The 26,881-nt window shown below is 40.5% G+C and overlaps 1 protein-coding gene across 6 annotated transcripts in view; it reads right to left on the bottom strand.

The window, feature by feature from the left end:
- The window catches only part of LRRK2 (leucine rich repeat kinase 2), a 167,171-nt gene that overhangs the window by 109,438 nt on the left and 30,852 nt on the right, over positions 1 to 26,881 (bottom strand). For 5 of the 6 annotated variants that reach the window (XM_073652174.1, XM_073652175.1, XM_073652172.1 and 2 more), the window contains exons 10-22: positions 23,773 to 23,900; positions 16,241 to 16,320; positions 16,059 to 16,165; positions 13,705 to 13,834; positions 12,495 to 12,619; positions 12,273 to 12,406; positions 10,564 to 10,708; positions 8,920 to 9,059; positions 8,692 to 8,820; positions 7,707 to 7,877; positions 7,149 to 7,428; positions 1,795 to 1,965; positions 759 to 874 (exon numbers count right to left, since the gene is read on the bottom strand). In XM_073652174.1, the coding sequence (XP_073508275.1) occupies positions 759 to 874; positions 1,795 to 1,965; positions 7,149 to 7,428; positions 7,707 to 7,877; positions 8,692 to 8,820; positions 8,920 to 9,059; positions 10,564 to 10,708; positions 12,273 to 12,406; positions 12,495 to 12,619; positions 13,705 to 13,834; positions 16,059 to 16,165; positions 16,241 to 16,320; positions 23,773 to 23,900 (1,856 nt within the window). The remainder of the gene's footprint in view (positions 1 to 758; positions 875 to 1,794; positions 1,966 to 7,148; positions 7,429 to 7,706; positions 7,878 to 8,691; positions 8,821 to 8,919; positions 9,060 to 10,563; positions 10,709 to 12,272; positions 12,407 to 12,494; positions 12,620 to 13,704; positions 13,835 to 16,058; positions 16,166 to 16,240; positions 16,321 to 23,772; positions 23,901 to 26,881) is intronic. The other variant, XM_073652177.1, reaches the window with a different exon arrangement.

Raw genomic sequence — 26,881 nt, 5'->3', positions numbered from 1 at the left:
TCCTAGAGAATGACTGAGGATAAAGGAGTCGGCCACTTTATCATTAGTTTAACACCTGTGTTTGGGATATGACTTTGCAGCACATAACGACATACAAGTATTTTATTTACTTATTTATTTTACTCACTTATATAGCGCCATTATTTTCCACAGCGCTTTACAGACATTATGTGCACTGTCCCCATTGGGGCTCACAATCTAAATTCCCTATCAGAATGTCTTTGGAGTGGTGAAGGAAATCGGAGGAAACCCACGCAAACACGGGGAAACATACAAACTCCTTGTAGATGTCTTTGGTGGGATTATACATTCTCCTGGTTTGCACAGCTATCCCCACAGACTGCACAGCACAATTTATCCTCAAAATGGCTGTGGGTGTAGGAGCATTTGACCTGACCTGGCCTCAAGTCTCCTCCAATCAAAAAACATGTCCTCCAACTAAAATATAGCTTTCACATGTGAGACTGATGGACAGGTATGGTTACCTACTCCTCCATCAGCAGCCATTGTATTGACAGAAGTGCAGTCTGGGAGGAAGGCTATACTAATATGTGCAGGGAGAGAACCTGTAATACTTATACATTAGTAAGTGCCACATCACTTTCCCAAAACATTTCTAAAAATAAAGAGAAAATGGATAACCCCTTGAAGTGTGACCATATCTTATCGGGAGGTCAGGGAGAAATAGGGATCCAAAGACAAACAATCAGTCTGAAAGTCAACTTTAACATTCCTTATCACCAAGTAATACATCATACCAAGGAGTTAGTCTGCCTCTGATCCGATGTCACTTGATTCAGCTTTGCGTTTTCCTTATGAATATCGAGGCTGACAAATGAGTGCGTTTTTTTCATAGGATGTGTTCCTTCACTGCCTTTAAACATAAAATAACAAGTAATGATGTAAATGATGAGTAACAGGTAATGGTTATCTTAGGCTCCTTTCACACTGCGTTTTTGCCTACGTTCGTTGGTCGTCCCATCAGGGGTTGATACACGTCAGAGGACAAGTTGACTCTGTCGGTAGCATTATAGTCAATGGCCTCGTTGGTGCTTATGCCCGAATCCTGTTTTGCGGGGGTGATACGGAAGAAAACCTCAATGAAACCAACGAACGTGGGCAAAAACAGAGCGTGAAAGGAGTCTTAGACCAACATTGTAGAGCTACACATACTTTCTGACAAACTCTTTATGATCGGAAAAATAGTTCAAGACAGTCTAGCACTACACATATAATATACCAACCTATACAGTAGAGAGTGATACCCTGACATTAAGCTAAAGATGTCCCTGCGCCTTAGAAAGAAGTCAGCCCACCCCATACACAGGCTATGTTAGGCTATGTTCATATAGTCATTGGTGTCCTTCCAGTGCCATTTGTATCCTACATGTAACCGATTCATCCTCTGCACGAGGTCCCCATTTCCCTGCTTCCTTCGGCCCTTTTTTTCAGTAGGGAATTGTCAGCCAATTATAAATACTGTAGTGCCCAATGTAAAAATTCAATTCCTTTTTTGGAAAGACAGTACTTTCCTTAAAGGCCCTCTCAGGTCCCTTGACATTTTCAGTATATGCTTGTACCCATAAATTAAAATAATAAATAAATAATAAATATTATTGGAAAACTCTCTATGGTCAAGAGGAAACGCAATACCTATTTGTCAATTTATTCATACATTTCCAGGAGAAATAAGAGGAACGACAGCACATAGCTCAAGCAAAAGATGCTCTATATCTGTTTCATTTAAATTATTCAAGACACAAAATCAAATTACATTTGTGGAAAGTACATTACCTTCACTATCTAGGTCATCACTGTTAGCAAAGACATCATCAAAACCATCATGTGAGAAGGAATCGTCTTTATCAAGTAGTTCATGCACAGAACTTAAATCTCCTGAAGATCTGCAGCCATAGTGCTTGCTTTGATATCGAAAAACCATTCTTGCCAAAATGGGCCCAGAGTCTGAAAGAAAAGTGAGCGTTACATATAACCAATACAGAACACACTAACAAAGTAATAGAATAGAGGAATACTCTCAGCCCTTGATAAAGTGGTTTGCCTTGCCACGAAATGCGCGTCGGGAGAAGTTCTACTTCCCACCACCCCCGCTCCATCCCTGGCACATAATCTGGTAGGTTATAGGATCTCTTTGTTGGGGCCGTTTCATAGAATCATAGAATGGTAGAGTTGGAGGGGACCTCCTGGGTCATCTGGTCCAACCCCCTGCTCAAAGCAGGATTCACTAAATCATCTCAGACAGATGTCTGTCCAGCCTCTGTTTGAAGACGTCCATTGAAGGGGAACTCACCACCTCTCGTGGCAGCCTGTTCCACTCATTAATCACCCTAACTGTCAAAAAGTTTTTTCTAATATCTAATCTGTGTCTCCTCCCATTTAGTTTCATCCCATTGCTTCTAGTCTTTCCTTGTGCAAATGAGAATAAAGATGATCCTTCTACAATGTGACAGCCCTTGACATATTTGTAGACAGCTATTAAGTCTCCTCTCAGTCTTCTTTTTTGCAAGCTAAACATTCCCAAATCCTGCAACCGTTCCTTTGGGGACATTTTGTCAATATCTGCCACCTTTTAACTTTTTTCCTCTATTCCAAACCTTTACCCTGACCCCATTGCTCCCTGTTAGTGCCCATCTACACACACGTAAAGTATGAGTCACTGTACCTCTCACAGTATACCTATGAGAACGACATATGTGTTTTGGGTCTCTTTGGCTATAGGGCGCAGTGCAATATTTACTTGGATCTAGTGGTTTACCTTTTGTTCGGTGCACATAGACTTTTTTGTCTCCCATCAGCATTCCCAGCAATATACCCAATAACTTCCATCACACCTCTTCAGGGTCATAGGTCCGGATTTATATTCATATTTATATGTGTTTACTATTTGCCTCCTTTTCTGTTGTCTTTATATATACATCTTTTAATTACAAATTATGAATAAAATATATTTTTATACTTTCATCTATATCGCTGTCATGTTCTCTGATATTGCAGTTGTTGCTTTGACAGCTACTGGGCGGGTTTCACTACTCATGGTGGAGTAGTGGTCCTACCCTTTGGGCTCAAAACTGCCATGGCTTTGCAAAGTTGCTTGTCATAGTAAGGGTTAGAGTAAATGCATTAAAATGGAATTTCAAAGATTACTTTGAAAATAGAGGATGTCCAGGTAAATGCCAAAAGGTTTGGGGTCTTTGGGTGGAGAGTCTCCTAACCCTCGACCCCCATGTATCACAGTAATTAAATTTGGTTTCTGTTGTGCTCTTTTCTACTACATGTGTTCTTTTTGTCCTTTTCTGCTTGTAGTGATGGAGACCTAGTACCAGTGTTCCTTTTGCACTTTGTTTGGGTCTCTGAATCAGTCTAGATGTCTTATTTAGCCCATACCAGACTGTAACAATATGACTTCTTTAATTTCTTGTATAGGTGACCACTCGTTTGATTACATATCAGTTTTGTACTGTTGTATTGCTGATTTTTTCAGCATCTTAAATAAAACTAATTTAAAAAAATGAGTTTCAAATATGTTTCTTGCTTTAGATTCTGCATCAGTTGATTGTCTTCTGGCCGAGGGTTATAGGTGATGTTTTGTGCCAGTGGAGAAAATGTGAACAGTGTGCTATGGTAATGATAGCAACCTCAATAATACAGCCTAGCACTAGTGAGAACAGTAAAATATAACTTTTAATACAAAATCAATAAATATTACCAATACCATGTACTGTATGTGTCACGCAGGTTGCTAGCCTGTGTGAACTAAAACCAATAAACTTTCTGCCAGCATGTTATATACTGGGGGTTAACTCTTTTAAAGGGCGTGGTTTTATGGGAATGACAGAGATGGGTACCCTCAGGGTGTGGCTGAACAGGGTTAAATGCTCAGTCAGCTTTGTTTCTCTGGAGTGTGTGGTCTAGAGAGTGAAGTCTCCAGGCTGTGTTTAGTTGAAACCAGAGAGCAACACCGGAGGACTGGTGTTGCAGAAGACTTCACTGTGCTATCCGCAGCAGGCAGAGCCTCGCTTGCTATTGGACTCTGTCATACCTTATCTTTTTGTTTTCCCCATTAACCCCGTGAGGGTCTGTTTATTTTTATGGGACACTGCTGGAGTTTATGCCACAGAATAAACCAGCAGGAAGTTAACCCAAACTGTGTGTCCTGTGTCTGCCTCTGGACAGCCGAGCAAGTCGCTTTACCACAATATATACACTGTTCAAAAAAATAAAGGGAACATTCAAATAACACATGCTAGATCGGAATGAATGAAATATTCTCATTGAATACTTTGTTCTGTACAAAGTTGAATGTGCTGACAACAAAATCACACAAAAATCATCTATGGAAATCAAATTTATTAACAAATGGAGGCCTGGATTTGCAGTCACCCCCAAAATTAAAGTGGAAAAACACACTACAGGCTGATCCAACTTTGATGTAATGTCCTTAAGACAAGTCAAAATGAGGCTCAGTATTGTATGTGGCCTCCACGTGCCTGTATGACCTCCCTACAATGCCTGGGCATGCTCCTGATGAGGTTGCGGATGGTCTCCTGTGGGATCTCCTCCCAGACCAGGACTAAAGCATCCGCCAACTCCTGGACAGTCTGTGGTGCAACGTGACGTGACGTTGGTGGATGGAGCGAGACATGATGTCCCAGATGTGCTCAATCTGATTCAGGTCTGGGGAACGGGTGGGCCAGTCCATAGCTTCAATGCATTCATCTTGCAGGAACTGCTGACACACTCCAGCCACATGAGGTCTGGCGTTGTACTGCATTAGGAGGAACCCAGGGCAAACCGCACCAGCATATGGTCTCACAAGGGGTCTGAGGATCTCATCTCGGTACCTAATGGCAGTCAGGCTACCTCTGGCGAGAACATGGAGGGCTGTGCGACCCTCCAAAGAAACGCAACCCCACAACATTACTGACCCATTGCCAAACCGGTCATACTGAAGGATGTTGCAGGCAGCAGATCGCTCTCCATGTCGTCCCCAGACTCTGTCACGTCTGTCACATGTGCTCAGTGTGAACCTGCTTTCATCTGTGAAGAGCACAGGGCGCCAGTGGAGACTTTGCCAATCCTGGTGTTCTGTGGCAAATGCACGGTGTTGGGCTGTGAGCACAACCCCCATCTGTGGACGTCGGGCCCTCATACCACCCTCATGGAGTCGGTTTCTAACCGTTTGTGTAGACACATGCACATTTGTGGCCGGCTGGAGTTCATTTTGCAGGGCTCTGGCAGCGCTCCTCCTGTTCCTCCTTGCACAAAGGTGGAGGTAGCGGTCCTGCTGCTGGGTTGTTGCCCTCCTATGGCCCCCTCCACGTCTCCTGGTGTACTGGCCTGTCTCCTAGTAGCGCCTCCAGCCTCTAGAGACTACGCTGAAAGACACAGCAAACCTTGCCACAGCTCGCATTGATGTGCCATCCTGGATGAGCTGCACTACCTGAGCAACTTATGTGGGCTGTCGAGTCCGTCTCATGCTACCACGAGTGTGAAAGCACAACCAACATTCAAAAGTGACCAAAACATCAGCCAGAAAGCATTGGTACTGAGATGTGGTCTGTGGTCCCCAACTGCAGAAGCACTCCTTTATTGAGGGTGTCTTGATAATCGCCAATAATTTCCATCTATGGTCTATTCCATTTGCACAACAGCATGTGAATTTGATTGTGAATCAGTGTTGCTTCCTAAGTGGACAGTTTGATTTCACAGAAGTTTGATTTACTTGGAGTTATATTCTGTTGTTTAAGTGTTCCCTTTATTTTTTTGAGCAGTGTATATATATACATACACACACAAAAACACACACAAAAACTAGTGAAGCTGACATGAAAAAATGTATTAGTGTTGATGTTCTATAGATTGTGACAGCGGTCACATGTACATACTGTAATATGCAATTAAGTTAAATTATACATGAAAAGTTGGAGTGATCTCACCCAGATGCCGGTGTCTAAGGAAAGAGGAAGATAATCATCACATAAAACACCCATCTTATGCATACCAGTTCCTCCAGTCAGGTCGAGCCAGCAGGAAGCCCTAATACAGGTTTCCCCAACTCCAGTCCTCAAGGCCCACCAACAGGCCATGTTTTCAGGATTTCCTTAGTATTGCCCAGGTGATAATTCCATCACCTGTTTAATACTAAGGAAATCCTGAAAACATGACCTGTTGTTGGGCCTTGAGGACTGTAGTTGGGGAACCCTGCCCTAATAGACCCTGAGCATACTATTATGGCCCTATTTCCCCATAGCTCCTGCCCTGACAAGGGCAGTCCACATCTGACCCTGTATGTGAATAGCCTTAGAATTACAACGTGCGCCTCCCTACACGTTTCTCCCTATCAGGTTCTTCAGGGGAGATGAATGCACGGTATGGTCATAGGTATAAATCTTGTTCCCAGTATGCTGATGTTGGATCTGGTTAATGACTGGCATAACTAACAATAAATAATGTACGGTCTTAAATATCATTTGTGTGGACCGAGCGACAATCAGTGGGTCCCCTCATGTTCCCCAATTATGTAGCAGCTGTGAGTAACATCCTAGTAGTAGAATTGTATTGAGCCCTGGGAAGATAGGAGCTGAAACGCACGCCATCCATTCCATGCTTCCCCAGTGGAACGCACAAACTTCCCATTTTCAAACTTCCTGTACTAGCCATTCTCAAAGAGAGGATCGGTGGGTGGAACGCAGGTGCTTGTTGTGTGCGTCACTTTCTGCATCCCCTCGATCTTCCTAAACAAGCATCAGGCTGACCACACAGTGCCATGTCATTGTGTGCTTAGGGGCATCGGTGCCATTCAGACACGCCTCTGCTATGCGTCATACCACTATCGATCATGTGACCATCAGATGACACTGGTCACATGATTAATCCTGACTATATGTAAGTTATACATGGCGCATATAAGGGCATGTTCAAAGGTATCCACTTTGACGTATAGTAGGATCAGTCAGGTCCTTTCTGGCGCACCGATCCCGCCGCCCTATTACTGTAAAATGTATATTCATTAATGCCAGAACAGATCACCACTTCACTCCAGACACACATGAGGTTAAATTCTCAACATCACCACCCTCAATAATATATTAAAAAAACACAGTAACTACATGAAAATAAAAACATACCTTGGTTCGCTTCAAGATCTACTGAAGGATTTTTAAGTGCATTTTGTTTTTCTGAGAACAGAGGATTAAGCCATGAAGGCTGTATCTTCCCCATATGAAAACCTCCCAGGCAAATGCTGTTATTAGCTGCATCTAAGCCAAGTTTTTTTAGCAGCAAACTGATGACCTCATTATTGCCATTCTTAATGCTCGCTTCAAGAGCCTTCCGTGAATCCTGTTCATGAACTCCATGATTTAACAAAAGCTCCACCAGCTTAGCATTGGTTCCCTTCTCACAAACCTAAAAATAGAAAAGTAAACTGAAGTGTGAAGCCTTCAAAAGTGAAATGGGCTGCCCGTAACCTCAAACCATTGGCTATATTCATATATGTCATTTATGCATGTTAAGTGTATGAAGCAGGCTGTACTATGATTTTAACAGATTAAACCCTTAGATATCCTGGTCAACAACGACTACAGCATCTAAGCGGTTTGATAAAGGAGGATAAGAAAAGAGAGAAAAAAAAAAAGAAAAGATACAAAATCAACCCCTATTATAGAGACTAAATTGCAGTGTACCTGAAAAATTAACGATGTGTGCTTAGTTATCTTATTGATATCTGCTCCAAGCAATAGTAAAGCTTCCACAATGACCAAATGATTTTCTACACAAGCTTTCACCAGCAATCTGTTCTTTAAATCATCTTCCAAAGTCATTTCAGCAAAACAGCGATAACATAAAACTTGAAACTAAACCATAGATAGACAACCATCGCATGAAGAATGCAGAAAAAAGAAAAAAAAAAACAACTTAGTATATAGCAGCAAATCACAAACAGAATTTTTAAATGTCAACGATAAATAGGATAAGGCTTAAAGGGGTATTCCCATCTCCAAGATCTATCCCAATATGTAGTAGGTGTAATAATAATCATATTAGCAAATACCTACAATTAAAAATGTAGTATATTTCTTCAGATTCGCTACGTCTCTTTCCTCATGTGCAGGCATTGCAGGACCTTAGGTATCTATGGTTATGACCTCTAACAACTAGCTAAATGACAGTCACTGTATCATTGGTCGTAACCATGGATACCTAAGGTCCTGCAATGCCTGCACATGAGGAAAGAGACATAGTGAATAGGGTTGAGCGAGTATGTTCTGTCCGGTGTGCTCGGGCCGAGCTCCGAGTAGTTACAGCTGCTCGGTGATATGGTTGAATCGCTCCCGTCTGCATGATTTGCAACTGTTTGACAGCTTTATTACATGTGAGGAATGTGTAAGAAATAGACATGTACTGCTGCCAGTGACCGCAAAAGAAGAGACAGTATTCACTTGATTCCCCTTCCCTACAAACCTGCCAAAAAAGGGAGCAAGGAGACCACTGGGGGTCAATGGCAAAAATAAGTGAGGGGTTCAGTAAATATGTTTTTTTTTTTTTTTTTTTTTAAGTTTAGCACGATCGTGGGATAGTTTCTAAATTAATAAAATCTAGTGGACATCCCATTAAGATTATTTCCTTTGACAGAAAATTTTAACAAAATAAACAGAAATCTTGGATTACCTTCTGATGCCGTTTGTTGGCCAAGCACATAGACATTTGATAAAAAAGCACAGTGTCAAAATCCTGTAGCTCTAAAAGCTTTGCAAAACTGTACGAAAGCTTTATCAGTGTTAGAGCCGTCCGAAATCCCTGCAAGTGCAAAAAATAAAAATAAATTAAAATTGCAGCTGATGATTTATTAGTATTGTTCATTACTCAGTAAATAAAATAGGTTAGACCATCACGGACCTCTTCTTGTATCCTGGCAGCATCCTTATAACGTTGTAATGTAGAAACCAAATGACTTGATAATAAGTGCATTGTTGCAATGCATAAGTTTTTTCTTGTTATTAGAAAAGACAAGAGAGAGATACCAAAGTATTGGATATCTGAAAAAATGAGAAAAAATATGTTAAGACACAATTTCTGATGCGTCACTCAAGAATAAATGGAGTTCATAAAACAAATTGAAAGGTAAGGAGCAGATAAATGACAGAATATAATATTTATATATATATATATATATATACACAGTATATTTAAAGTACACTTGTGTTCTCCCTTCCTTTTTCTCTTGGCTTGACATATCCAGAGATAAAAAGCACAACACAACCCAGCCTAAAAAAAAACAAAAAAAAAAAAAACAGGATTTCTTTAGAATTTCTCAGTAGATGTTATTGCTCTATGTGGCCATCCAGTGGTCACAATATGAATTTCAATCTCATTAGAACCCTGCAATAATGTATTTAATATTGTCAGAAGAATCCTTAAAGGGGACCTGTCAGCATGTTTTTGCTACTGAGAGCAGCATTATGTAGGCAAAGAGAAGCTGAATCCAACGATGTATCACTTAGTTTACTGGGTGCAGCAGTTCTGATACAATCAGAGTTCTTATACATAGGATGAAGCAGAGTTGAGCATGCTAACCCCACACACACCACAGCTCTCTATGTACATTGTATATCGACAGTGAGCTGCTTAACACAGGAAAGGCGGAGTCGGACTAGCATGCAAGAGCTGCTGTAGTCTAGGCAATGATAATCACCACGTGATAAAACCTTCAGTGTAAGTAAACAACAGCACACAGCCTGACATGTGACACATCGTTAAAATCTGTGTTTTAACCCCTACCTCATGCTGTCCTCAGATTACATAGCAAGAACCTGCCGATAGATTCCCTTTAATTAATTTTTCAGAAAGCAAATCAACTAATTGTGCAAATTAGCTTTCTCGCAAAACAAAAATAAACTATTGCACAAGTACCATCAAAGTACTCTCATGGAGCACTGCTTACAAGACTCCATACTCATCTGGTCTCTTTAAAGCACCACTAAAGAATTTTTTAAGCGCTAGAGTGGTGCATCTAATCTAAGGTCCATGACCATAGTCTTATACTTACCTGTCGGCATCTTTGTTTATTTCTCAGTGCCGCTCTGGTCCCACAGCGCTATCTTGAGACCGCAACTTCTGACTCATTGGAAATCAGAGATGACAGTCACAAGCTCTGAATGTAAGTCTATTAGGGCCAGGACGAGGCTCTCAGTCCTGCATTGAAAAGTGACCTCCGGCTCATTCCAGCAAACACTGGAGCTGCCGACCGGAGATTGAGGGAGCAGCGGCAATAGAAGGTGATGGCGGCTGGTAAGTATGAGAGTAGGGTCAGGGACCTTAAATTTGAAGCACCACTCCAGTGCTGAAATAAATAAAAATGCTGGAGTGGTGCTTTAAAGAGAACCAGTACTTCACCCACATTAAATTACATAATTAAATTGGCATTTAACCAAATAGTGAAACAAAATATGTGATCCAAACTGAGCCAGGAGGCAATTGATATATCTGTCAAGTAGCAGTTATGACCTAATTTCCACAGTAACATTTTATCACATGCTTCACCTTCATTTCCAGGATACATCTGGATACTGTGTAAAATTGTATCGAAAGCTCCCTGCTCTGAAAGCAAGTCCAAAGACCCCGAACATTCGGACAGACAACTCACTACTTTCAGCCCACATTCCTGTATTCCCGGATTAGAAATAAACTACAAAAACAAAAAGAGGGGTATAAAGTTACACTGGGAAAAGACTACTGGCCAATGAGAAACTGACATAGAAAATCAGAAGAAACTGGTAATAAAGTGAAGCAACAAAAATGTGGGAAAAAAAAATTACTTGCTATTATTTGTGACAGTGCGCATTGCATGCGGTCACCATTCAATTGATCTAGAAACCATTTAATTTACAATATAGCCTGAGAAACAAGACCTGCACTTGGATTCCTTATTATAAGCAACTCATCTGCATTTCTTTCCAATGGTGTTATTTCATGTTAACCCCTTCACCACTGGGCCAATTTTCCTTTTTTTGTTTCTTCCTCCCCTTCTTCCAAGAGCCATAACTTTTTTATTTTTCAGTCGTATGACGGCTTGTTTTTTTGCCAGACGAGTGGTACTTTTGAATGACACCATTCATTCTACCATATAGTGTACTGGAAAACTAAAAAAAGAAAAAATTCCAAATGCATTGAATTTGCAAAAAAAAAGTGCAATTTCACAATCGTTTTTTTTTGTTTTTTTATTTGCCATGTTCACTATGTGGTTAAACTCACCTAGCAATATGATTCTCCAGGTTAGCACAGGTACGCAGATACCAAACATAAATAAATAAAAAAAAAAAACTATTCAAGTGGTGGAAAAAAAAATTGGAAATTTGTAAAAAATAAAAAATAAAATGCTTTTATCGCCATTTTCTGAGACTTGTAAAGTTTTTCCTTTTTCGGGATATGGGGCTGTGTGAGGGCTTAGTCTTTGCACCCTGAGCTGACGTTTTTATTGATACCATTTGGGATACATACAATGTTTTGATCGCCTCTTATTGCATTTTATTGCAATGTTGCGGCAGCTAAAAAAAAACGTAATACTGGCATTTTGATTTTTGTTTTTTTTGTTACGCCATTTAACGTTTGGATTAACTTATTTTATATTTTGAGAAATCAGACTTTTACGAATGCAGCGATACCAAATATGTGTATTTATTTAATGGTTTTATTTTTAATGGTGCAAAAGTAAAGTGATTTGAGCTTATGTTTTTTTTTTATATATTTTCATATTTTTTAAAAACTTTTTTTTCACTTTTTACTGTATTTAATAGTCCCCTTAGGGGACTTGAAGCTGAGAACGTCCAATCGCTTCTGCTATACAAAGCTAAATCACGATCTCCTATGAACGCCAGTGAAACGCTGGCTTTCACAGGAGGATCATAATGACAGGCGTGCGTGCCTTTAGCAGACGCTCCAACAGAAGCGTGGAGTGTGCCCCTGTCAGTGCATGTTAAATGGGTATATAAAGGGTTAACAGCCGCATGCAGAGGTCTGCTCCTAGAAGCAAATGATGGCTGACTAAATCAGCAGTCATGTGCGGGGAAAGATGCGGGCTCGGAGTGCTAGCCCGCATCAAAGGCAGGGACACCACATATGATGACAGTTTATGTCATATGTCGTGAAAAGGTTAATGCAGCTGACAAATTGCACTACATACACGTTAATTATATCTAAATGATGTATTTATTTAGGGTTTAGTAAAAGGAATAAAGTTTAACCGCACATACCTTGTTTAGGGCCTGCAAAATGAACTTGTGCGTGCCTTCAAGCAGGCACTGGTTCCTAATCACTTTACGTGGCAGATTTAGGAATGAACTCTCTTCTGTTTTTATAGAATTATTTGTTGCATCATATGTAGTGTCTGTAAAAAAAGAAAAAAAATTATACTTTTAAGAACCCTGCAGGCTAACATGTATACATAGACAAGGCAATGCTATATAAGCACTTACCATCACATATAATCTGCACCATTACCCGCAATGCTTTCAGCTGGACCCCAGGTACCTTTTTGTGCTTTTTCATGGCATTCAACAGACTTGCCATTGTCACAGTCAACACATCCAAATTAAAGGTGCTTGAAAAAAAAGAAAGTCAAATACTTACAGGATAACCCTTGATTTATGATAAAAAAATATAACAATAGTACATTTTAAAATAATATATTTTGTAATATATGACAAAGTCACTTCTTTCTCCTCTTGGTCTGATCTTTCATTCACATAATTCACAGGTAAAAATCTGTCTTCAGTGAAAGCAAACTTTCCCATTACAGAGATAGGAGAGGACAATTGATGAGCTTAAAGGGGTTTTCCCATGAACCCATGAACAAAAGTTCATATTAATCAGTAGATATTGGAATAATAATACGTTCCATAATTGGATGTGTTTATATAAAATGTTCCTGTACTGAGATAATCTTATAAATGTGCTCCTGCTGTGTACTGTGTAATGGCTGTGTCTGACCGTGCAGGAACAAGGTCTGATCATACCACATGCCCGCTACCACAAGGATTGTGCTTTGTGTTATCACTTTGTTTAGTTTTCCTGTTTTGCCCAAAGGGCAGTGTTTATTTTGATGAACTCTATATTGGTTTATGCCGCATTCTAATAAACCATAAAGAAATTTAAAAAGACAGCGTTCCTGTGTTTACCTCCGTGTGCAGCTGAGTGAGCCAATCTATCACAACACCTTACAGAAATTATTTATGATGCGACTTTCAAGGGAATATGTCAGCAGGTTTTTGCTATGTAATTTAACAGCAACTTGAGATAGGGACACAGACCCTGATTCCAGAAATGTATCACTTAGTTTACTGGGTGCAGCAGTCTTGGCTCCTATGTTATTGTGCTGACAGATTAAATAGCAAAAACTCGGTGACAGATTACCTTTAAGAAATACAGCGTCTCTGAACAGTATTTCCAGTTAATACATGTTAAGGTCATGAATGTCATGAACCTCCAGCAGTCTGCAAGCAAAATCTGGAAAACTCATAGCACGGCTCTTTTCTAGTGATAATGCAAACAGTTTGTAATTACTTCATTCTTCATAATCTTATGGACCCAACTTGTCTTTCCACAGCATGTATGCCAAATGTGAAATTAGTGTTTTAACAAAAACTTCCTAGGATGTTCATTCAATAGTATAAAATGTATACATACCTTCCATTAAAAAGCTGGAAAAGGACTCGACAGGCACTTTCTGCTGCTTCGGGAGAATCTAGATGTTCCTTCATGATTTCAAGCACATTGATATGAACGCCTTTCTCCAATAAAATCTTTCTAATAATTGCTGGAAATGAGGTAAAGTTGAGAAATTTGGAGCATATTTACAATGAAGTTTTACTTTTTAATAACATGTCATAGTTTAAATAAACAAATAGGACCTTTCACCAGTTTTAGCAAGTTAAACAGGCCACATCATGGAATAGTGGCTGCAGAGCGGAATAAAACGTAGTTTATATTCTTTCATTTCTCATCTCTGTTGTGGAGATATTAGGTAGTAAAGATAAGATTTCAATTTTCACTAACACCAAGAGGGCATTAGCAGAGATTTGCTTGTAGGGGGGGGGGGGGTGTACTTTTTACTTAGCATGATGTTTACTAATCATAAGCAGAATGTGTCATGCAGGGGGGAAAAAGAACATGCCCCCAAAGAAGGTCAAAACAAGCTTTCTCTGAGTGAGGTGTAATGACACAGCCCTCCTCTGCTCACTGATCTCACTGCTGACAACTACTGTGATTACAAGTATAGAAGGGGAGCAGAGCGGAGCTCATTAAAAAACACTTCTGCAGCTCTCCTCTCACAGTGCTGCGAGAGGTGAGCTGCAGAGGAGTTTGTAATAACATACAGCACACCTCTACTCCTCCTTCCCCCTTTCTAATCACAGTAAATGCTGGCAGAGAGATCAGTGAGAAGAGCAGGGCAGGGCAGTGTGTTATTACTTAGCTCAAACTCAAAAAGCCATTTCTGACCTTCTCTGGAGACATGTTCTCTTTTTTTCCCACTGCATCAACATCATGCAAGGAAGATGTAACCACCACCAGAGAAGAATCTCTGCTAATGCCCCCTTGGTCTTAGGTGAAAATTAGAATCGAAACATTACAAAATAATATCTGCGCATCGGAGAAGAAAAATTAAAAAAAAATAATAATAATCTATGGAGGTGGCCTGTTTAACATACTGAAACAGGTAAAAAGCCTTCTTTAAAACAAACACTAGTCATTTGAGTGGTCTGTGACTTGCTATCGCACAATTATTTTTGAGAAGCAATATGACTGTAAAAGACAAAAAGTCAAATCAAATATAGGTCACATGTGAGTCGATTGGCATTCATCCCATGTGCTGTGCAGTATCAGCATGTACCATATCTACCACACACATCCAGGCATAACGATTACCCCTTCAGAAGAAGCCTACGCGAAACGCGGTCAGGGGAATTCAGAACGCGACTGACCAGTGCTGAACAGGGGTAATCAGCATGCCTGGATGTGTGTGGTAGATATGGCACATGCTGATACTGCACAGCACATGGGATGAACTCCATTGAGAATGTATCTGTTTGCACTTTATAGGTTAATGAGATTCATACACCAGTATTGATTTTCTATGCACCTTATCCCTGTGCTGTAGTATACATTCTACCAAACATTTATTTTTGGAGGTATTTTGCATGTCCATATCCAATATCTCACTTTTTATGTAACCTTATATTAATATTTCAATTTAAGGTCCTAGTGGAGTAAGTTAATAAAAAGGATTCCTTTTGAGCATTAGTCTAGCTTTTATAACAAGCGTCACTAGGTGGCAGTATATTATTGGATTAGGATTTTTTTGGTAGGAATATAACATTGCAATCTTTCTCAGTGATTTTTAAAGAGTGTTGTATTAAACTCATTTGCTGTATCATGTGACAATTCTGTTTCATTTGCTTTTTCATGGCAACATAGCCTAAATTGCACGTTACTCCTTTTATATGCACTTTATTTTCAAATTTACTCTACTATACTATTCTCACTCAAGGTAAATATATTGTGTTTAAACTACCTTGGGATTCTACCCATCTTCTATGTATATTTTGGCAGACATTTTCAGACTCTTATGAGCGGACATGACATTATAGAATTATATGCATAAAAATCATGTTGTATTAATTCCTGTTGTTCTTTACTAACCATGTACGGCCATGCCACGTGATGCATCGCCTCATAGGCCTTTTATGTTTTTATTTGTTGTTTATGTATCAATAAAATTGGTGGGATTTTGTAAAACAGAGGTCTTTGTTTTTGATAGGATTGTTTGGTAATCATGAAGATACTGTATAACAATTGGTTGGCCCATTTACCAGTTATCAGAAAAGCAACGATACACAAGCCAGTGTTTAAAAGTTTTTATCAAAAGCTATGCTTATAGAGCCTGGCATTTTTATCTGAATATTAACTAACTGCATCATTTAGCCAAATTATAGCTGGACTCATTGTTTTACACAATGAAAATTAACTGAAAGCACACTTACCATTGTGTCCAGACAGAGTGGCCAAAGCAGTTGTGGTTGCTTGGAAAACCTCCTTGGAAGAAGAATGCATCAGCATGGACAGCATGACTTCTCTGTGTAAAGGGTACCTGATGGAGGTACGTATGGTTACATCTCAAGGGCCTTACCACATTTCCATATAAGAAATAGCGATTATTACTTACTGATTTTGTTCATCTCCAATTCTATCATGAAGCTCAGGATGGTACATAAGAAGATTATTCAAGGACCAGCAAGCAGCTTCCTGGTAATGAGAATAGTAAAAATGTAAAAAAAAAAAATAATAATATTCTTAAAAGTTTACAAATGATTTTCACTTTGTACTATTTTCCATCAGTACAATATTTATTAATCTATCATGAATACAATTCAGAGAATGCTTATGCAGCTTCTAATTTATTTATCATGCTATGGTTAGGATTAGCCAATCTCTCCATTTAAAGGGAACTCGTCATGCTAAAAAATAGAATTAGACTTACCGGTAATTCGGTTTCTAATAACCCACCAAGACATCACCACAGGAGGATGTCACCCCACCCTAATAGAGACAGGAAACACAAAGAGGTCAAATAGCCCCTCCCTCATCCTCCCTCCAGTGTTTTATAAAGGACCACACAAGTATGGATGCTTCAAATTATATTTATTAATATTTAAATTAAAGAAGTTCTAGGCCCGTAGACCAGGGAGGGAATAACCCGTGCTGTCGTGGTGGGTTATTAGAAACCGAATTACCGGTAAGTCTAATTCTATTTTTTAGCATGACGAGTTCCCTAAATGGAGAGATTGGCTAATCCTAACCATAGCATGATAAATAAATTAGAAGCTGCATAAGCATTCTAATTCTAAGGTAGAACTATTTCTTGGGACCTGTGGAATTCTGATACTACCTTTGGTAGAAAAGAAGGGTCCAGCTGATGAACAATTCTGTCGTCCAGGATTTTTAAGTATGGTTCGTTTATTGAGATGGCTTGGATCTCTCCCACTCTTCTGGCCATAGTGATTGATATCAGAAAGGCTGTTTTCCAAGACAATAGGTCCATACTTATAGAAAACAATAAGAACTGTGGGCGCATGATAGTGATAAACTCACTGATTACATTCTCATGCAGTGGGTACAGGTTTGTGGGCTATAGGGTGCTGTGTTTCCTGACATCATGCACCCCTTTTGTCTATGCTATGATCACACTATTTATTACGTGGTGTTAAATTATTTGATGTAATAAAATTGTTCATTGTTTTCTACCATTTAAGCTCCTTCATTCCTCCTTTTTGACCATGTTCCTGGAGTTTGTATACTTATGCTGATTCTGGCACTGTCCAGTTTGTCAGTAATGTTCCTCTCTTTTTGAGTATGTATAAGGCTGATTTGTGTATACTTGAGTGTACTAGGTCTGAGACCCTTTTCTAGATCTTCCTGCAGAAAGTCTAAGATCCGACCCACATCAGGATGATGGAGGTCAGGGGCATTCGGCTGGCACCATGTCAAAACAGTTTTCCAGATTTTGCAGTATATGGAATTGATCACCTGTTTCCTACTTTTTTGTAGGGTTTGGATGACCTGGTCCGAGAGGCCTTATGCTCTCAGGATCGTAAACTCAGAAGCCAGGCCGCTAGACGTAGACTCCCAGGATCCAGATGGGAGTATTGGACCATGATAGAGAAGGTTTCTGATTGCTGGTAGGACCAGGGGACCTTCTACGCCTAGGTTGCTTAGCGCGCCGAACAAGTTCCTCTTCGGCCACAATGGCTTGATCAGGATAACTTTTACTCTCTCGGTTCTTATCTTCTGCAATGTCTTGGGGAGAACAGGAATGGGAGGAAAGGCATAGGCCAGTTCAAATCTCCAGGGATGGGCGAGCGCATCTACTCCTAGGCCGGCATCGTCTGGATTCAGGTAAAAGTATTGATCCACTTTGCAGTTCTGGTGATTTGCAAAGAAATCTACTTCAGGACAACCCCACCGTCTGGATGTTGAATGAGCCTTTTATATGCAGAGCTGATAAAGAGAGAAGGTGTTCTTCTGCCCAGGATAATGTTCTCGCTGAGATGCCTTTTAAGTTTTCATACCTTGTGCTTCCTTGATGGCAAAGGTGGACAACTGTAGTCAATATTGTCTGAGTAGACTTTTACGTGCATACCTCTGATCATTGATGATGATGCTTTGAGCGCTTCCTCCACTGCTTTTAGTTCTCTGGAGTTGGAGGATTGCTGGCTGATTTCCTTCATCCAGTGCCCCTGAAAGGAAACCTGGGAGACTATAGTTCCCCAACTTCTTTTGGTGGCGTCCACGGTTACCGTCACTAGAGGGTCCTGGATCCAAGGAACTCCCATCCTTAGGCTCTCTGGTCTGAGCCACCAAGCTAAGAACGTCTTTACACAAGCTGGTATCACAATCTTCTCAATTAGGGATTCTGGGGATCCGTCCCAGTGTGCGAGGATATATGTCTGCAGAACTCTGGTGTGTGCCTGGGCCCAAGCTACTGATTGAATGCAGGCTGTCATGGAGCCGAGGACAGACATTGCGAATCTTAGAGATACCTTTCCCCGTGACCGTAGAACAGCTATCCTGGATCTTAACAGAACCTGTTTTTTTTCTGGTAAGAAAGAGGTTTGATTGTAGGAGTCTAGTAGAACGCCTAGGAATTTCTTCCCTGTAGAGGGGATAAGGTCTGATTTTTGGTGATTTATCAACCATCCCAGAGAAGTTAGGATCTGGATCGTTTTCTGTAGGTCTTCGAACAGAGATTATGTTGAGGGACTCACAAGCAGAAAGTCGTCGAGGTATGGGATAATGCATATATTTTCTCCCCTGATGGAGGCTACGACCTCCACCATAATCTTTGAGAAGATTTCCGGTGCTGATGTTATTCCGAATGGTAAGACATTGAACTGATATTGTAGTATCTGTTTTCCCTGGACTACTGCGAATCTTAAGAAGTTTCGGTATCTTGAATGGATAGGGACGTGATAGTACGCGTCTTGTATATCGATGGTACCCATTATGAATCCTCGTCCTATTAAGGGGACTGTTGAACTGATCGGGTTCATTTTGAATTTTCTGTGGATAATGTATTAGTTCAGAGGCTTTAGATTTATCATGATTCTGTAGACGCCACTTGTTTTTTTTTTACAAGGAACAGACGGGAATAATGACCCCTGTTGTTTTCTGATTCTGGAACTGGGGAAATCACTCCCGACGATCGCAGGCCCATCAGACCGGACATCAGAGCGGCTCTTAGTTTTGGAGAGGATAGGTGTGTCATTCTTATTCGTCGTGGAGGATAGGAGGCAAATTCGATCTTTACTCCGTCCTGGTCTGATTTTAAGATGGGTTGGAGCAAATTTCCTGCCACCGAGGAAGGAACTTTGAAATACGGCCTCCTACTATTTTGGCGTTATGGCTTGTGTTGTCGCTGCCCTTGGGAGAAAAAAATATTCCTTCCTTTCCCTCCTTTGGGATAGCTCCACTGACCAGACTTCCCTTTCTCCCTGTACTGAGGGTTTTGTTCCTGAGGAGGACGAAAGGGTCTCTTCCAATAATTTTTGGGTTCTGGTAGACATTTTTTCTTGCCGCTGCTTTTTCCAGAAGATCGTGAAGTGCAGACCTGAAAATATATTCCCCCTGAAAGGGAATAGAGCAGAGTTTTATTTTTGATGTTACATCTCCACTCCAGGATTTTAGCCAAAGTGCACGTCTTGTGGAATTGGACAGGACTGATGACCTGGCTGCGACCCTCACGGATTCTGCTGATTCATCTGCCAGGAAGTCCGTGGCCTTCTGAAGGATAGGTAGAGACGCTAGTATAGCCTTCTCTAGTGGTACCCATACTAACATGTTCCTCAAGCCGGTTAAGCCATCTGGACATAGAACGTGCCACGCACGGTAAACTACATTTGTTTTTATCAGGGTTGCCGACGTCTCCCAAGATTTTTTAAGGAGACTGTCTATTCTATGGTCCAGAGGGTCTTTCTGCAGTGAAGAGTCTTCAAATGGTAGCGTTGTTTTCTTAGCGACCCTGGCTACCTGGATGTCAACCTTCGGTACTTCAGTCCAACACTTGGAGGTCTCTTCATCCACTGGGAATCTGTCTTTAAGTTCCGCTGGAATATTCAGTCATTTCTCCGGGGATTCCCACTCCTCTAGGATCAGGTCCTGGATATTCTTAAGTATGGGAAAGACCATTTTCTTTTTGGACCGAAGACCACCAACCATTTCCTCCTGGACAGTTCTGGAGGTTTTCTCTTCTTCCACCTCCATAGTAAGGAGTTGCTGTAAGGAGTTCCTGCATATATTCTGAGGGAAAGTAATATTTCTTACTTTCTTGGCCCTCCTTCTGCAGGGCTTACTTCACCTTCCTCTAGGGTGTTTTCTAGTAAGGACATTTCGTCCTGAGAATCCGAATCTCTGACCTCTTCTTGGGAAATCTTCCTTTTCTTAGCCCACAGAGATGTACTGGAGGTGGGAAGGGAGAATGAGGTCATGGAGGATTGAACTTCCTGGTGAACTATTCCCTTAATTTCTTCTATTAGGGATGGTTGCTCAGCTCTAAGAATTTTCTCTGTATATTTCTGGCACAGCGGTCTCTTATTTGATGACGACAGTTTTTTCTCACATATAGCGCATTTGCAGTTAATTTTACTCCTTGGTGCAGGATCCTTGTCCCCCTAAAAAAGAGGGAGAAGGAATATGATAGCATATAATTCACCTGCATTCAGGAAAGGACCCCAATGCCAGAGAGACTTACTGGGACTGGAACAGCGCCGGGCTCTGCAGATGAGGAGCGGGAAGAATTTAACCCATCCATGTGTATATCACCAAAGGTTTGGTCCTACCTTAGGATGTCTTCTGTCCAGGGCCTTATATAGGCGACCGGACCGGCGCCCTCCTTTTCTTATAGGAAGCTCCTCCCCCTGTGTTCAGGTGTAAGGCAGGTAATCCTGCGATACTGACGGTCCTATGCCGCCAATTCCTCATTCCCAGCCTTTCTGTGCGCTCCAGCGTGGGACACACGCCGGATAACGTCATTGCCGGTGGCCAGGGAGCTTCCAGCCTTCATTTAGCTATGTGTTCCAGCGTGGAACGCAGGACCGGAAGTGACGTCACGGGAATGAATACCGGCGTCTGACATAACTTCCGGCGCCGAGAGAGAGCACTCCACATGCTGCAGAGACACGGAACTCTCCCAGTAATCAGCATCCCGGAAGCTACATGGGGGGTGGGGGGTGGGGGGGGGTTGGATAGCTGAAGGAGGCCTCCAACCTAGTATCCACCAGACATTACCCGCGGGTGCGGGCTGGATGGGTAGTCCAGAGTCCCGGAGGAGACGGGAGCAGCCACAAGGAGGAGAACATAGAATCGTTCCCAGCTGCCCAGCTTTCAAGTGAGATTTTGTGCCTGCCGCCAGCACAGAGCACCACAGGATGACCTCTTCATCCCAAAAGGGACAGGAAAAAACACTGGAGGGAGGATGATGGAGGGGCTATTTGACCTCTTTGTGTTTCCTGTCTATTTTAGGGTGGGGTGACATCCTCCTGTGGGGGGTCGTGGGGGGTTACTAGAGAAAAACACTATTAACCTGCAGATATGGAGATAATATGCAGATTTAATAGAGTTATAAAGCTGTGCAGCCACAGCACTAAAAGCCCCAATACCAGAAGGAAATTAACTTTATTCCTTCCAGCAGCCTATGGTTGCAGTCATAGAGGTGTGGCTTCAGTCACCACTCAGGACATAGTGAGCAGCCACAGCTCACTATGTACCAAGTATTGACTTGAAGTCTTGCCTCTGACTGAAATAAAGTTAATTTCCAGACTTTCAGTATGGGAGATAGACATCTTTAGAATGCTATTAACCTGCAAATTAACCACACATTTGTAGGTTAATACAGCTTTTTTTACATGACAGATTCCCTTTAATGGTCGCATTTAATGGTTAAAGGTGCAAGAGGTCTTGGAGTTTTACAAACCTTATTTAGATATAAAAATCAATTGCAGAAATTAACAAGATCATCTTAAAAGAATTGATGTGAAATACATTAAACACCAAGTTAACATTAACAGACCAATTAGCTATTAATGGCTTAAACTGCACTTTGAAGAGATCCCATTGATAAAGCAGTTTTTTTCTAAAAAGTTGTCAGAACAGATCTCATATAGAAGAACAAAAACGATTACCCTCCTAAATGTAACAGTAGAGAAAGTTTTTTTGCATCTGGAGTAAAACTATTCTGCATCGAAAATGAAAGAAAAACAATACATTTAGTATTAAAATTAACAATTTAAAGGGATTTTTTTTTTTCACTTGCTAAAAAAAGTAAGGCTCGTAGAAGTCCGGCAACGGAGATCCACAATAATGTCATCGACTGAGTTGTACTCAAGCATTAAATGAACACTAAATCTAATCGATAAAAGTGAAATAGAGATAAACCAGTCCACACTGCTTATCAGTCTGCAGATTTTTGAAACAAATTGTCTTCTACAAATCTTTAAGAGAACACAATTTTCTACTGATCTGTACCAATTGAAAGACAAACCATAATCTACATGTCCTCCTGTAGATGGTTGTCCTAGAGCACATTCAGACGACTGTTAATTTTTGCTGACTTAAAAATGAATCGGTTAAAAATGGATAGTTTTTCAGCGCCATCCATTTTTAACAAAGCCTAACACATTGAATGGCTAATTATGAACTGCAAAAATGTACCAAAATAGGACAAGCATCGAGCTGAACAGAATGGACATAGATCCGTCAAAAATAAATACATAAATAAATTATATCTGAATGGTTCAATTACTTTTTTTTTAAAGTTCCACTGCAAAGCAGAACAAGGACCAGAAATCTTGTTTTGTGAATAAGCCCTTACAGCCAGGCACAAGACAGGGAGGAAGAGAAAGAGGATGGCTGAGCTCCTTGGACACACAGAAATGTATTTATACATTTCTTACTTTGAGCTGCTGTGTAGGACAATCAGGACCAAAGGAAAAATGAATATTAATTGATGAATTGTTGGAATATTTGTATTTTGTAAATGTTTAGTGTATCGTTGAAGGGTTGTCTCATGACAAACATTTATAATAAATTCTGCCATCAATTAGAAATGGTGAGAATTGACTCAACACCGGTTACAGCGGCCAGGTTAGTATTTTGTGCCATTAGATGGGGGGGGGGGGTCTGAGAACTGCCTCTTACCTCGCGGCATCTGTGGCTACTCTTTGCACCAAGCCAGCTAATTAAGAGGAGTCATAGATCCCATCAGGTAAGAGGTGGTTCACAGAGCTCCTGTCTGATGGCCACAGGTTACGGACCTCTAGACCAGGTAATGCAAATCGATTCCTACCATCTCTAACATCAATGTCTAATTAGTGACTGTCTGACGGCTGTGAGCCCAAGTAATTCCTAGAAGTGGCAAAAGTGGTACTAAGCAAGATGGTGGAGCATTCGTTCTCTACAGAAAGCTTAGCAGGGCTTCAGATTTGGCAGCATACTTTCCACTTTTTTTTAACTCATTAACGGGAGTACCAAGACTGGCATACATGATGTCTTATCCAAGTGATATTTATCAACGTCTGAGTGATTTGATAGCTGTGTACATGTGGATTCCCTTTACAAAACTGTATATTTGAAGTTATGCCACATCTGATGGGACAATCTCGCTAATAAATACAATTGCCAGATGTTAAGCATCTATTTGCCAACCTGGACTTCTGTGTTCTTCTTATGAAGTTTTAAAGCTTTAAATGAAGCTTCAAACCAATACAGTTGCCCTCGAATGTTGTCGGCATCTTCTCCATCATCCAAGTCCTTGTTCAAAAATATAGTTTCCGCTTTATATAGAAAATAAAAAAACAATAGAGATTAAAATATGAAAAAAATGTAAAAAAACAACCATATCACAACCAAATAGTGCAAAGTGAGATTACATGTAGCAGGGAAATAGTAACTTTGGGAATACTTTAAAGTAAATCCATTATCTGTAGTAGGCAAGCACTAATAACACTACTACCAACCAAACTGCATGGCAAAGCAGGACATGCCACAGGGCTAAATGACCAAAAGGTATATTTGGCCAATCCTGCTAAACATACAATTTAGTTGGACTTCAAAGCATCTTTCTGAGGGTAAGTTCACACATTGTGTATTTGTTCTTCAGAATTAAACACTACAATAGAGTACAGAACAATGAATAGGGTTATCTGTTTAGTAAATGCCGTGGATTTTTCACCACCAAATTTCAATCATAGCAAAATAAAGTTTAAAATTTACAGCTACATCCACAACATAACAACCCACAGGGTTATAGAGCAGATATTTAACAAGGGTTCAAAAGCCTCATTTTTAAATTCAGGACTAGATTATAAGTTGCAACAATTGTAGACAAGTTGTGCAATTATTATTTTTTCTTCCTGTAGCAATAAAAAAAAAATAGGAGCATTATTTCCTAAAACTTCTAGAAAATGCCATTTCTGGGCTCCGACTCATTCATCCTTATGGACTTCTCCATAAGAACAGTTGCACGGCTAAGGTCATAGGGGTAGATCCATCAAAACATCTGATTTGTGATACACTGAAAATATTCTTATAAAGCCCCTGGACCTCGTTTTCCATAATGTGCATCTGTGTTAGAAGCAGTAGGTGACCTATAAACCTTTAGCGACCAAATAATATAACTTTACAAGATATTGTCGCAGGGTATGTATAAGGCACTATCAGGAATGGAGGCTGAATCATACCCAGAAGGAACTTCAAACACTGCGATTTAAATTTTATAATGATGCTGTCAATGATTAAAAGTAGCATTTAAATGACACAATTGACCACGTAATGTGATGGCGGAGTACCAATGGGTTCCTACCAGTAACATAGCTACCGGGGGGCAGAGGCCCCGGGCCCCACGCTCTGAGGGGGCCTACCCGGAGTTACGCTCCCTCTCTCATCATTCCCCCTCTGTGTTTGACGTCATCAAGAAGGAGGAAGAGAAACCAATCACAAACTAAAATGTTTTTATACAAATGCACCAAGCATGGGCAACAAACAAGGAGAATTGGAACTACTAATGCAGGAAAAGGAATATGATGTCATTGGAATCACTGAAACTTGGTGGGACGATAGACATGATTGGAATAAAAGGCTAAAAGGATACAACTTATTTGTAAGAAACAGACTTGATAAACGAGGAGGAGGTGTCGCATTGTATGTTAGAAAAGCGAATATCTGCACAGAGATTGAAGCTTCAGAGACTGGGAGTTCTGTGGAAACTGTTTGGGTAAGAATACAAGGAGAGAACAACGTAAAGGACACCATTGTAGGCATTTACTACAGGCCACCTGGGCAAGCTGAAGATATGAACTCTTTATGTATCAAATGACCAAGTTCTCCAAAAAATATGATGTAGTGGTCATGGGAGATTTCAACTATCCAGACATTTGTTGGGAATCTCTCTCAAGTAAAACTAACAGGTCAAGCAAATTCTTATCCTCTCTTGCTGACAACTTTATCTTCCAAAAGGTAGGGGAGAAAACAAGGGGATCTGCTACTTTGGATCTAATCCTTATAAACAGGGAGGAAATGGTTGAGGAGGTAAAAGTGGCTGGAACCCCAGGAAGCAGTGATCATGCTATTATAGAATTTTGGATAACTAGAGGAGGAATACATGTGAAGACTCAAAGTTCAAGGTTAGATTTCAGAAAGGCAGATTTTAAGCGACTCAGAAAGAGAATAGGAGGGATCCAATGGCTGGATGTCCTTAAGGACAAAAATGTCCAGGAAGGATGGGAAATTTTTAAAAATGAGATTCTCAAAGCACAATCGTTAACAATCCCGAAAAGTAGGAAGAATAGGAAGCATTTAAGGAAACCAGGATGGATGAACACAGAACTTAAACACATGCTAAAAAGAAAGAAAGAAATGTTTATCAAATGGAAAGAGGGAGGCATATCTAAAGAAGATTATAATGCAGTCTGCAGATCCTGCAGGGCACGTATCAGGTTAGCTAAAGCTGACAATGAATTAAGGCTTTCAAGAGATGTCAAAAGCAATAAAAAAGGATTTTGGGGGTATGTCAAAAGTAAAGGAAAAGTCAAAGATGCTATAGGATTTTTACAGGATGAAAATGGTGAAATGGTAAGAAAGGATGTTGAGAAGGCCGAACTTTTTAATTCCTATTTTGCATCTGTTTTCTCTCAGAAAGAAAATGTAACATCAACTGATCTTCATTGTCCTATTAAAGGAATAGAAGAATCCAAGTTATCTGTAAACAGAGAGATTGTGAGGGAATATTTAGCTAACATAAATGAGTTCAAGTCTCCAGGTCCAGATGAATTACACCCCAGAGTACTGAAGGAGATCGTAGAAAAAATTTCAGAACCACTCTCCATAATCTTTGAAAATTCTTGGAGAACAGAAGTCCAAGAAGACTGGAGAAGAGCAAATGTTGTTCCTATCTTCAACAAGGGGAAGAAGGTGGACCCAGGCAACTATAGGCCGGTGAGTCTGACTTCTATACCAGGGAAGATCTTTGAACAAATTATTAACCAACATGTATGTAAGTACCTGGATAAGAATGAAGTGATTAACCAGAGTCAGCATGGGTTTGTAACTAACAAGTCATGCCAGACTAACTTAATTTCCTTCTATGACAGAATCACTGACAAGTATGGAATGGACAAGGCAACTGTTAGGTGGATTCATAACTGGCTTAGTGAGCGGACTCAAAGAGTGGTCGTAAATGGCTTCACATCCAGTTGGATGAATGTCTCAAGTGGGGTACCACAGGGCTCTGTCCTGGGACCTGTATTGTTCAACATCT

Source organism: Phyllobates terribilis, unplaced genomic scaffold, assembly GCF_046119375.1.
Source record: "Phyllobates terribilis strain yellow unplaced genomic scaffold, ASM4611937v1 Scaffold_11__3_contigs__length_659146591, whole genome shotgun sequence".
Classification (NCBI taxonomy): domain Eukaryota; kingdom Metazoa; phylum Chordata; class Amphibia; order Anura; family Dendrobatidae; genus Phyllobates; species Phyllobates terribilis.
The sequence above is the reverse complement of the archived record's forward strand: the minus strand, read 5'-3'. Positions and strand labels throughout refer to the sequence as shown.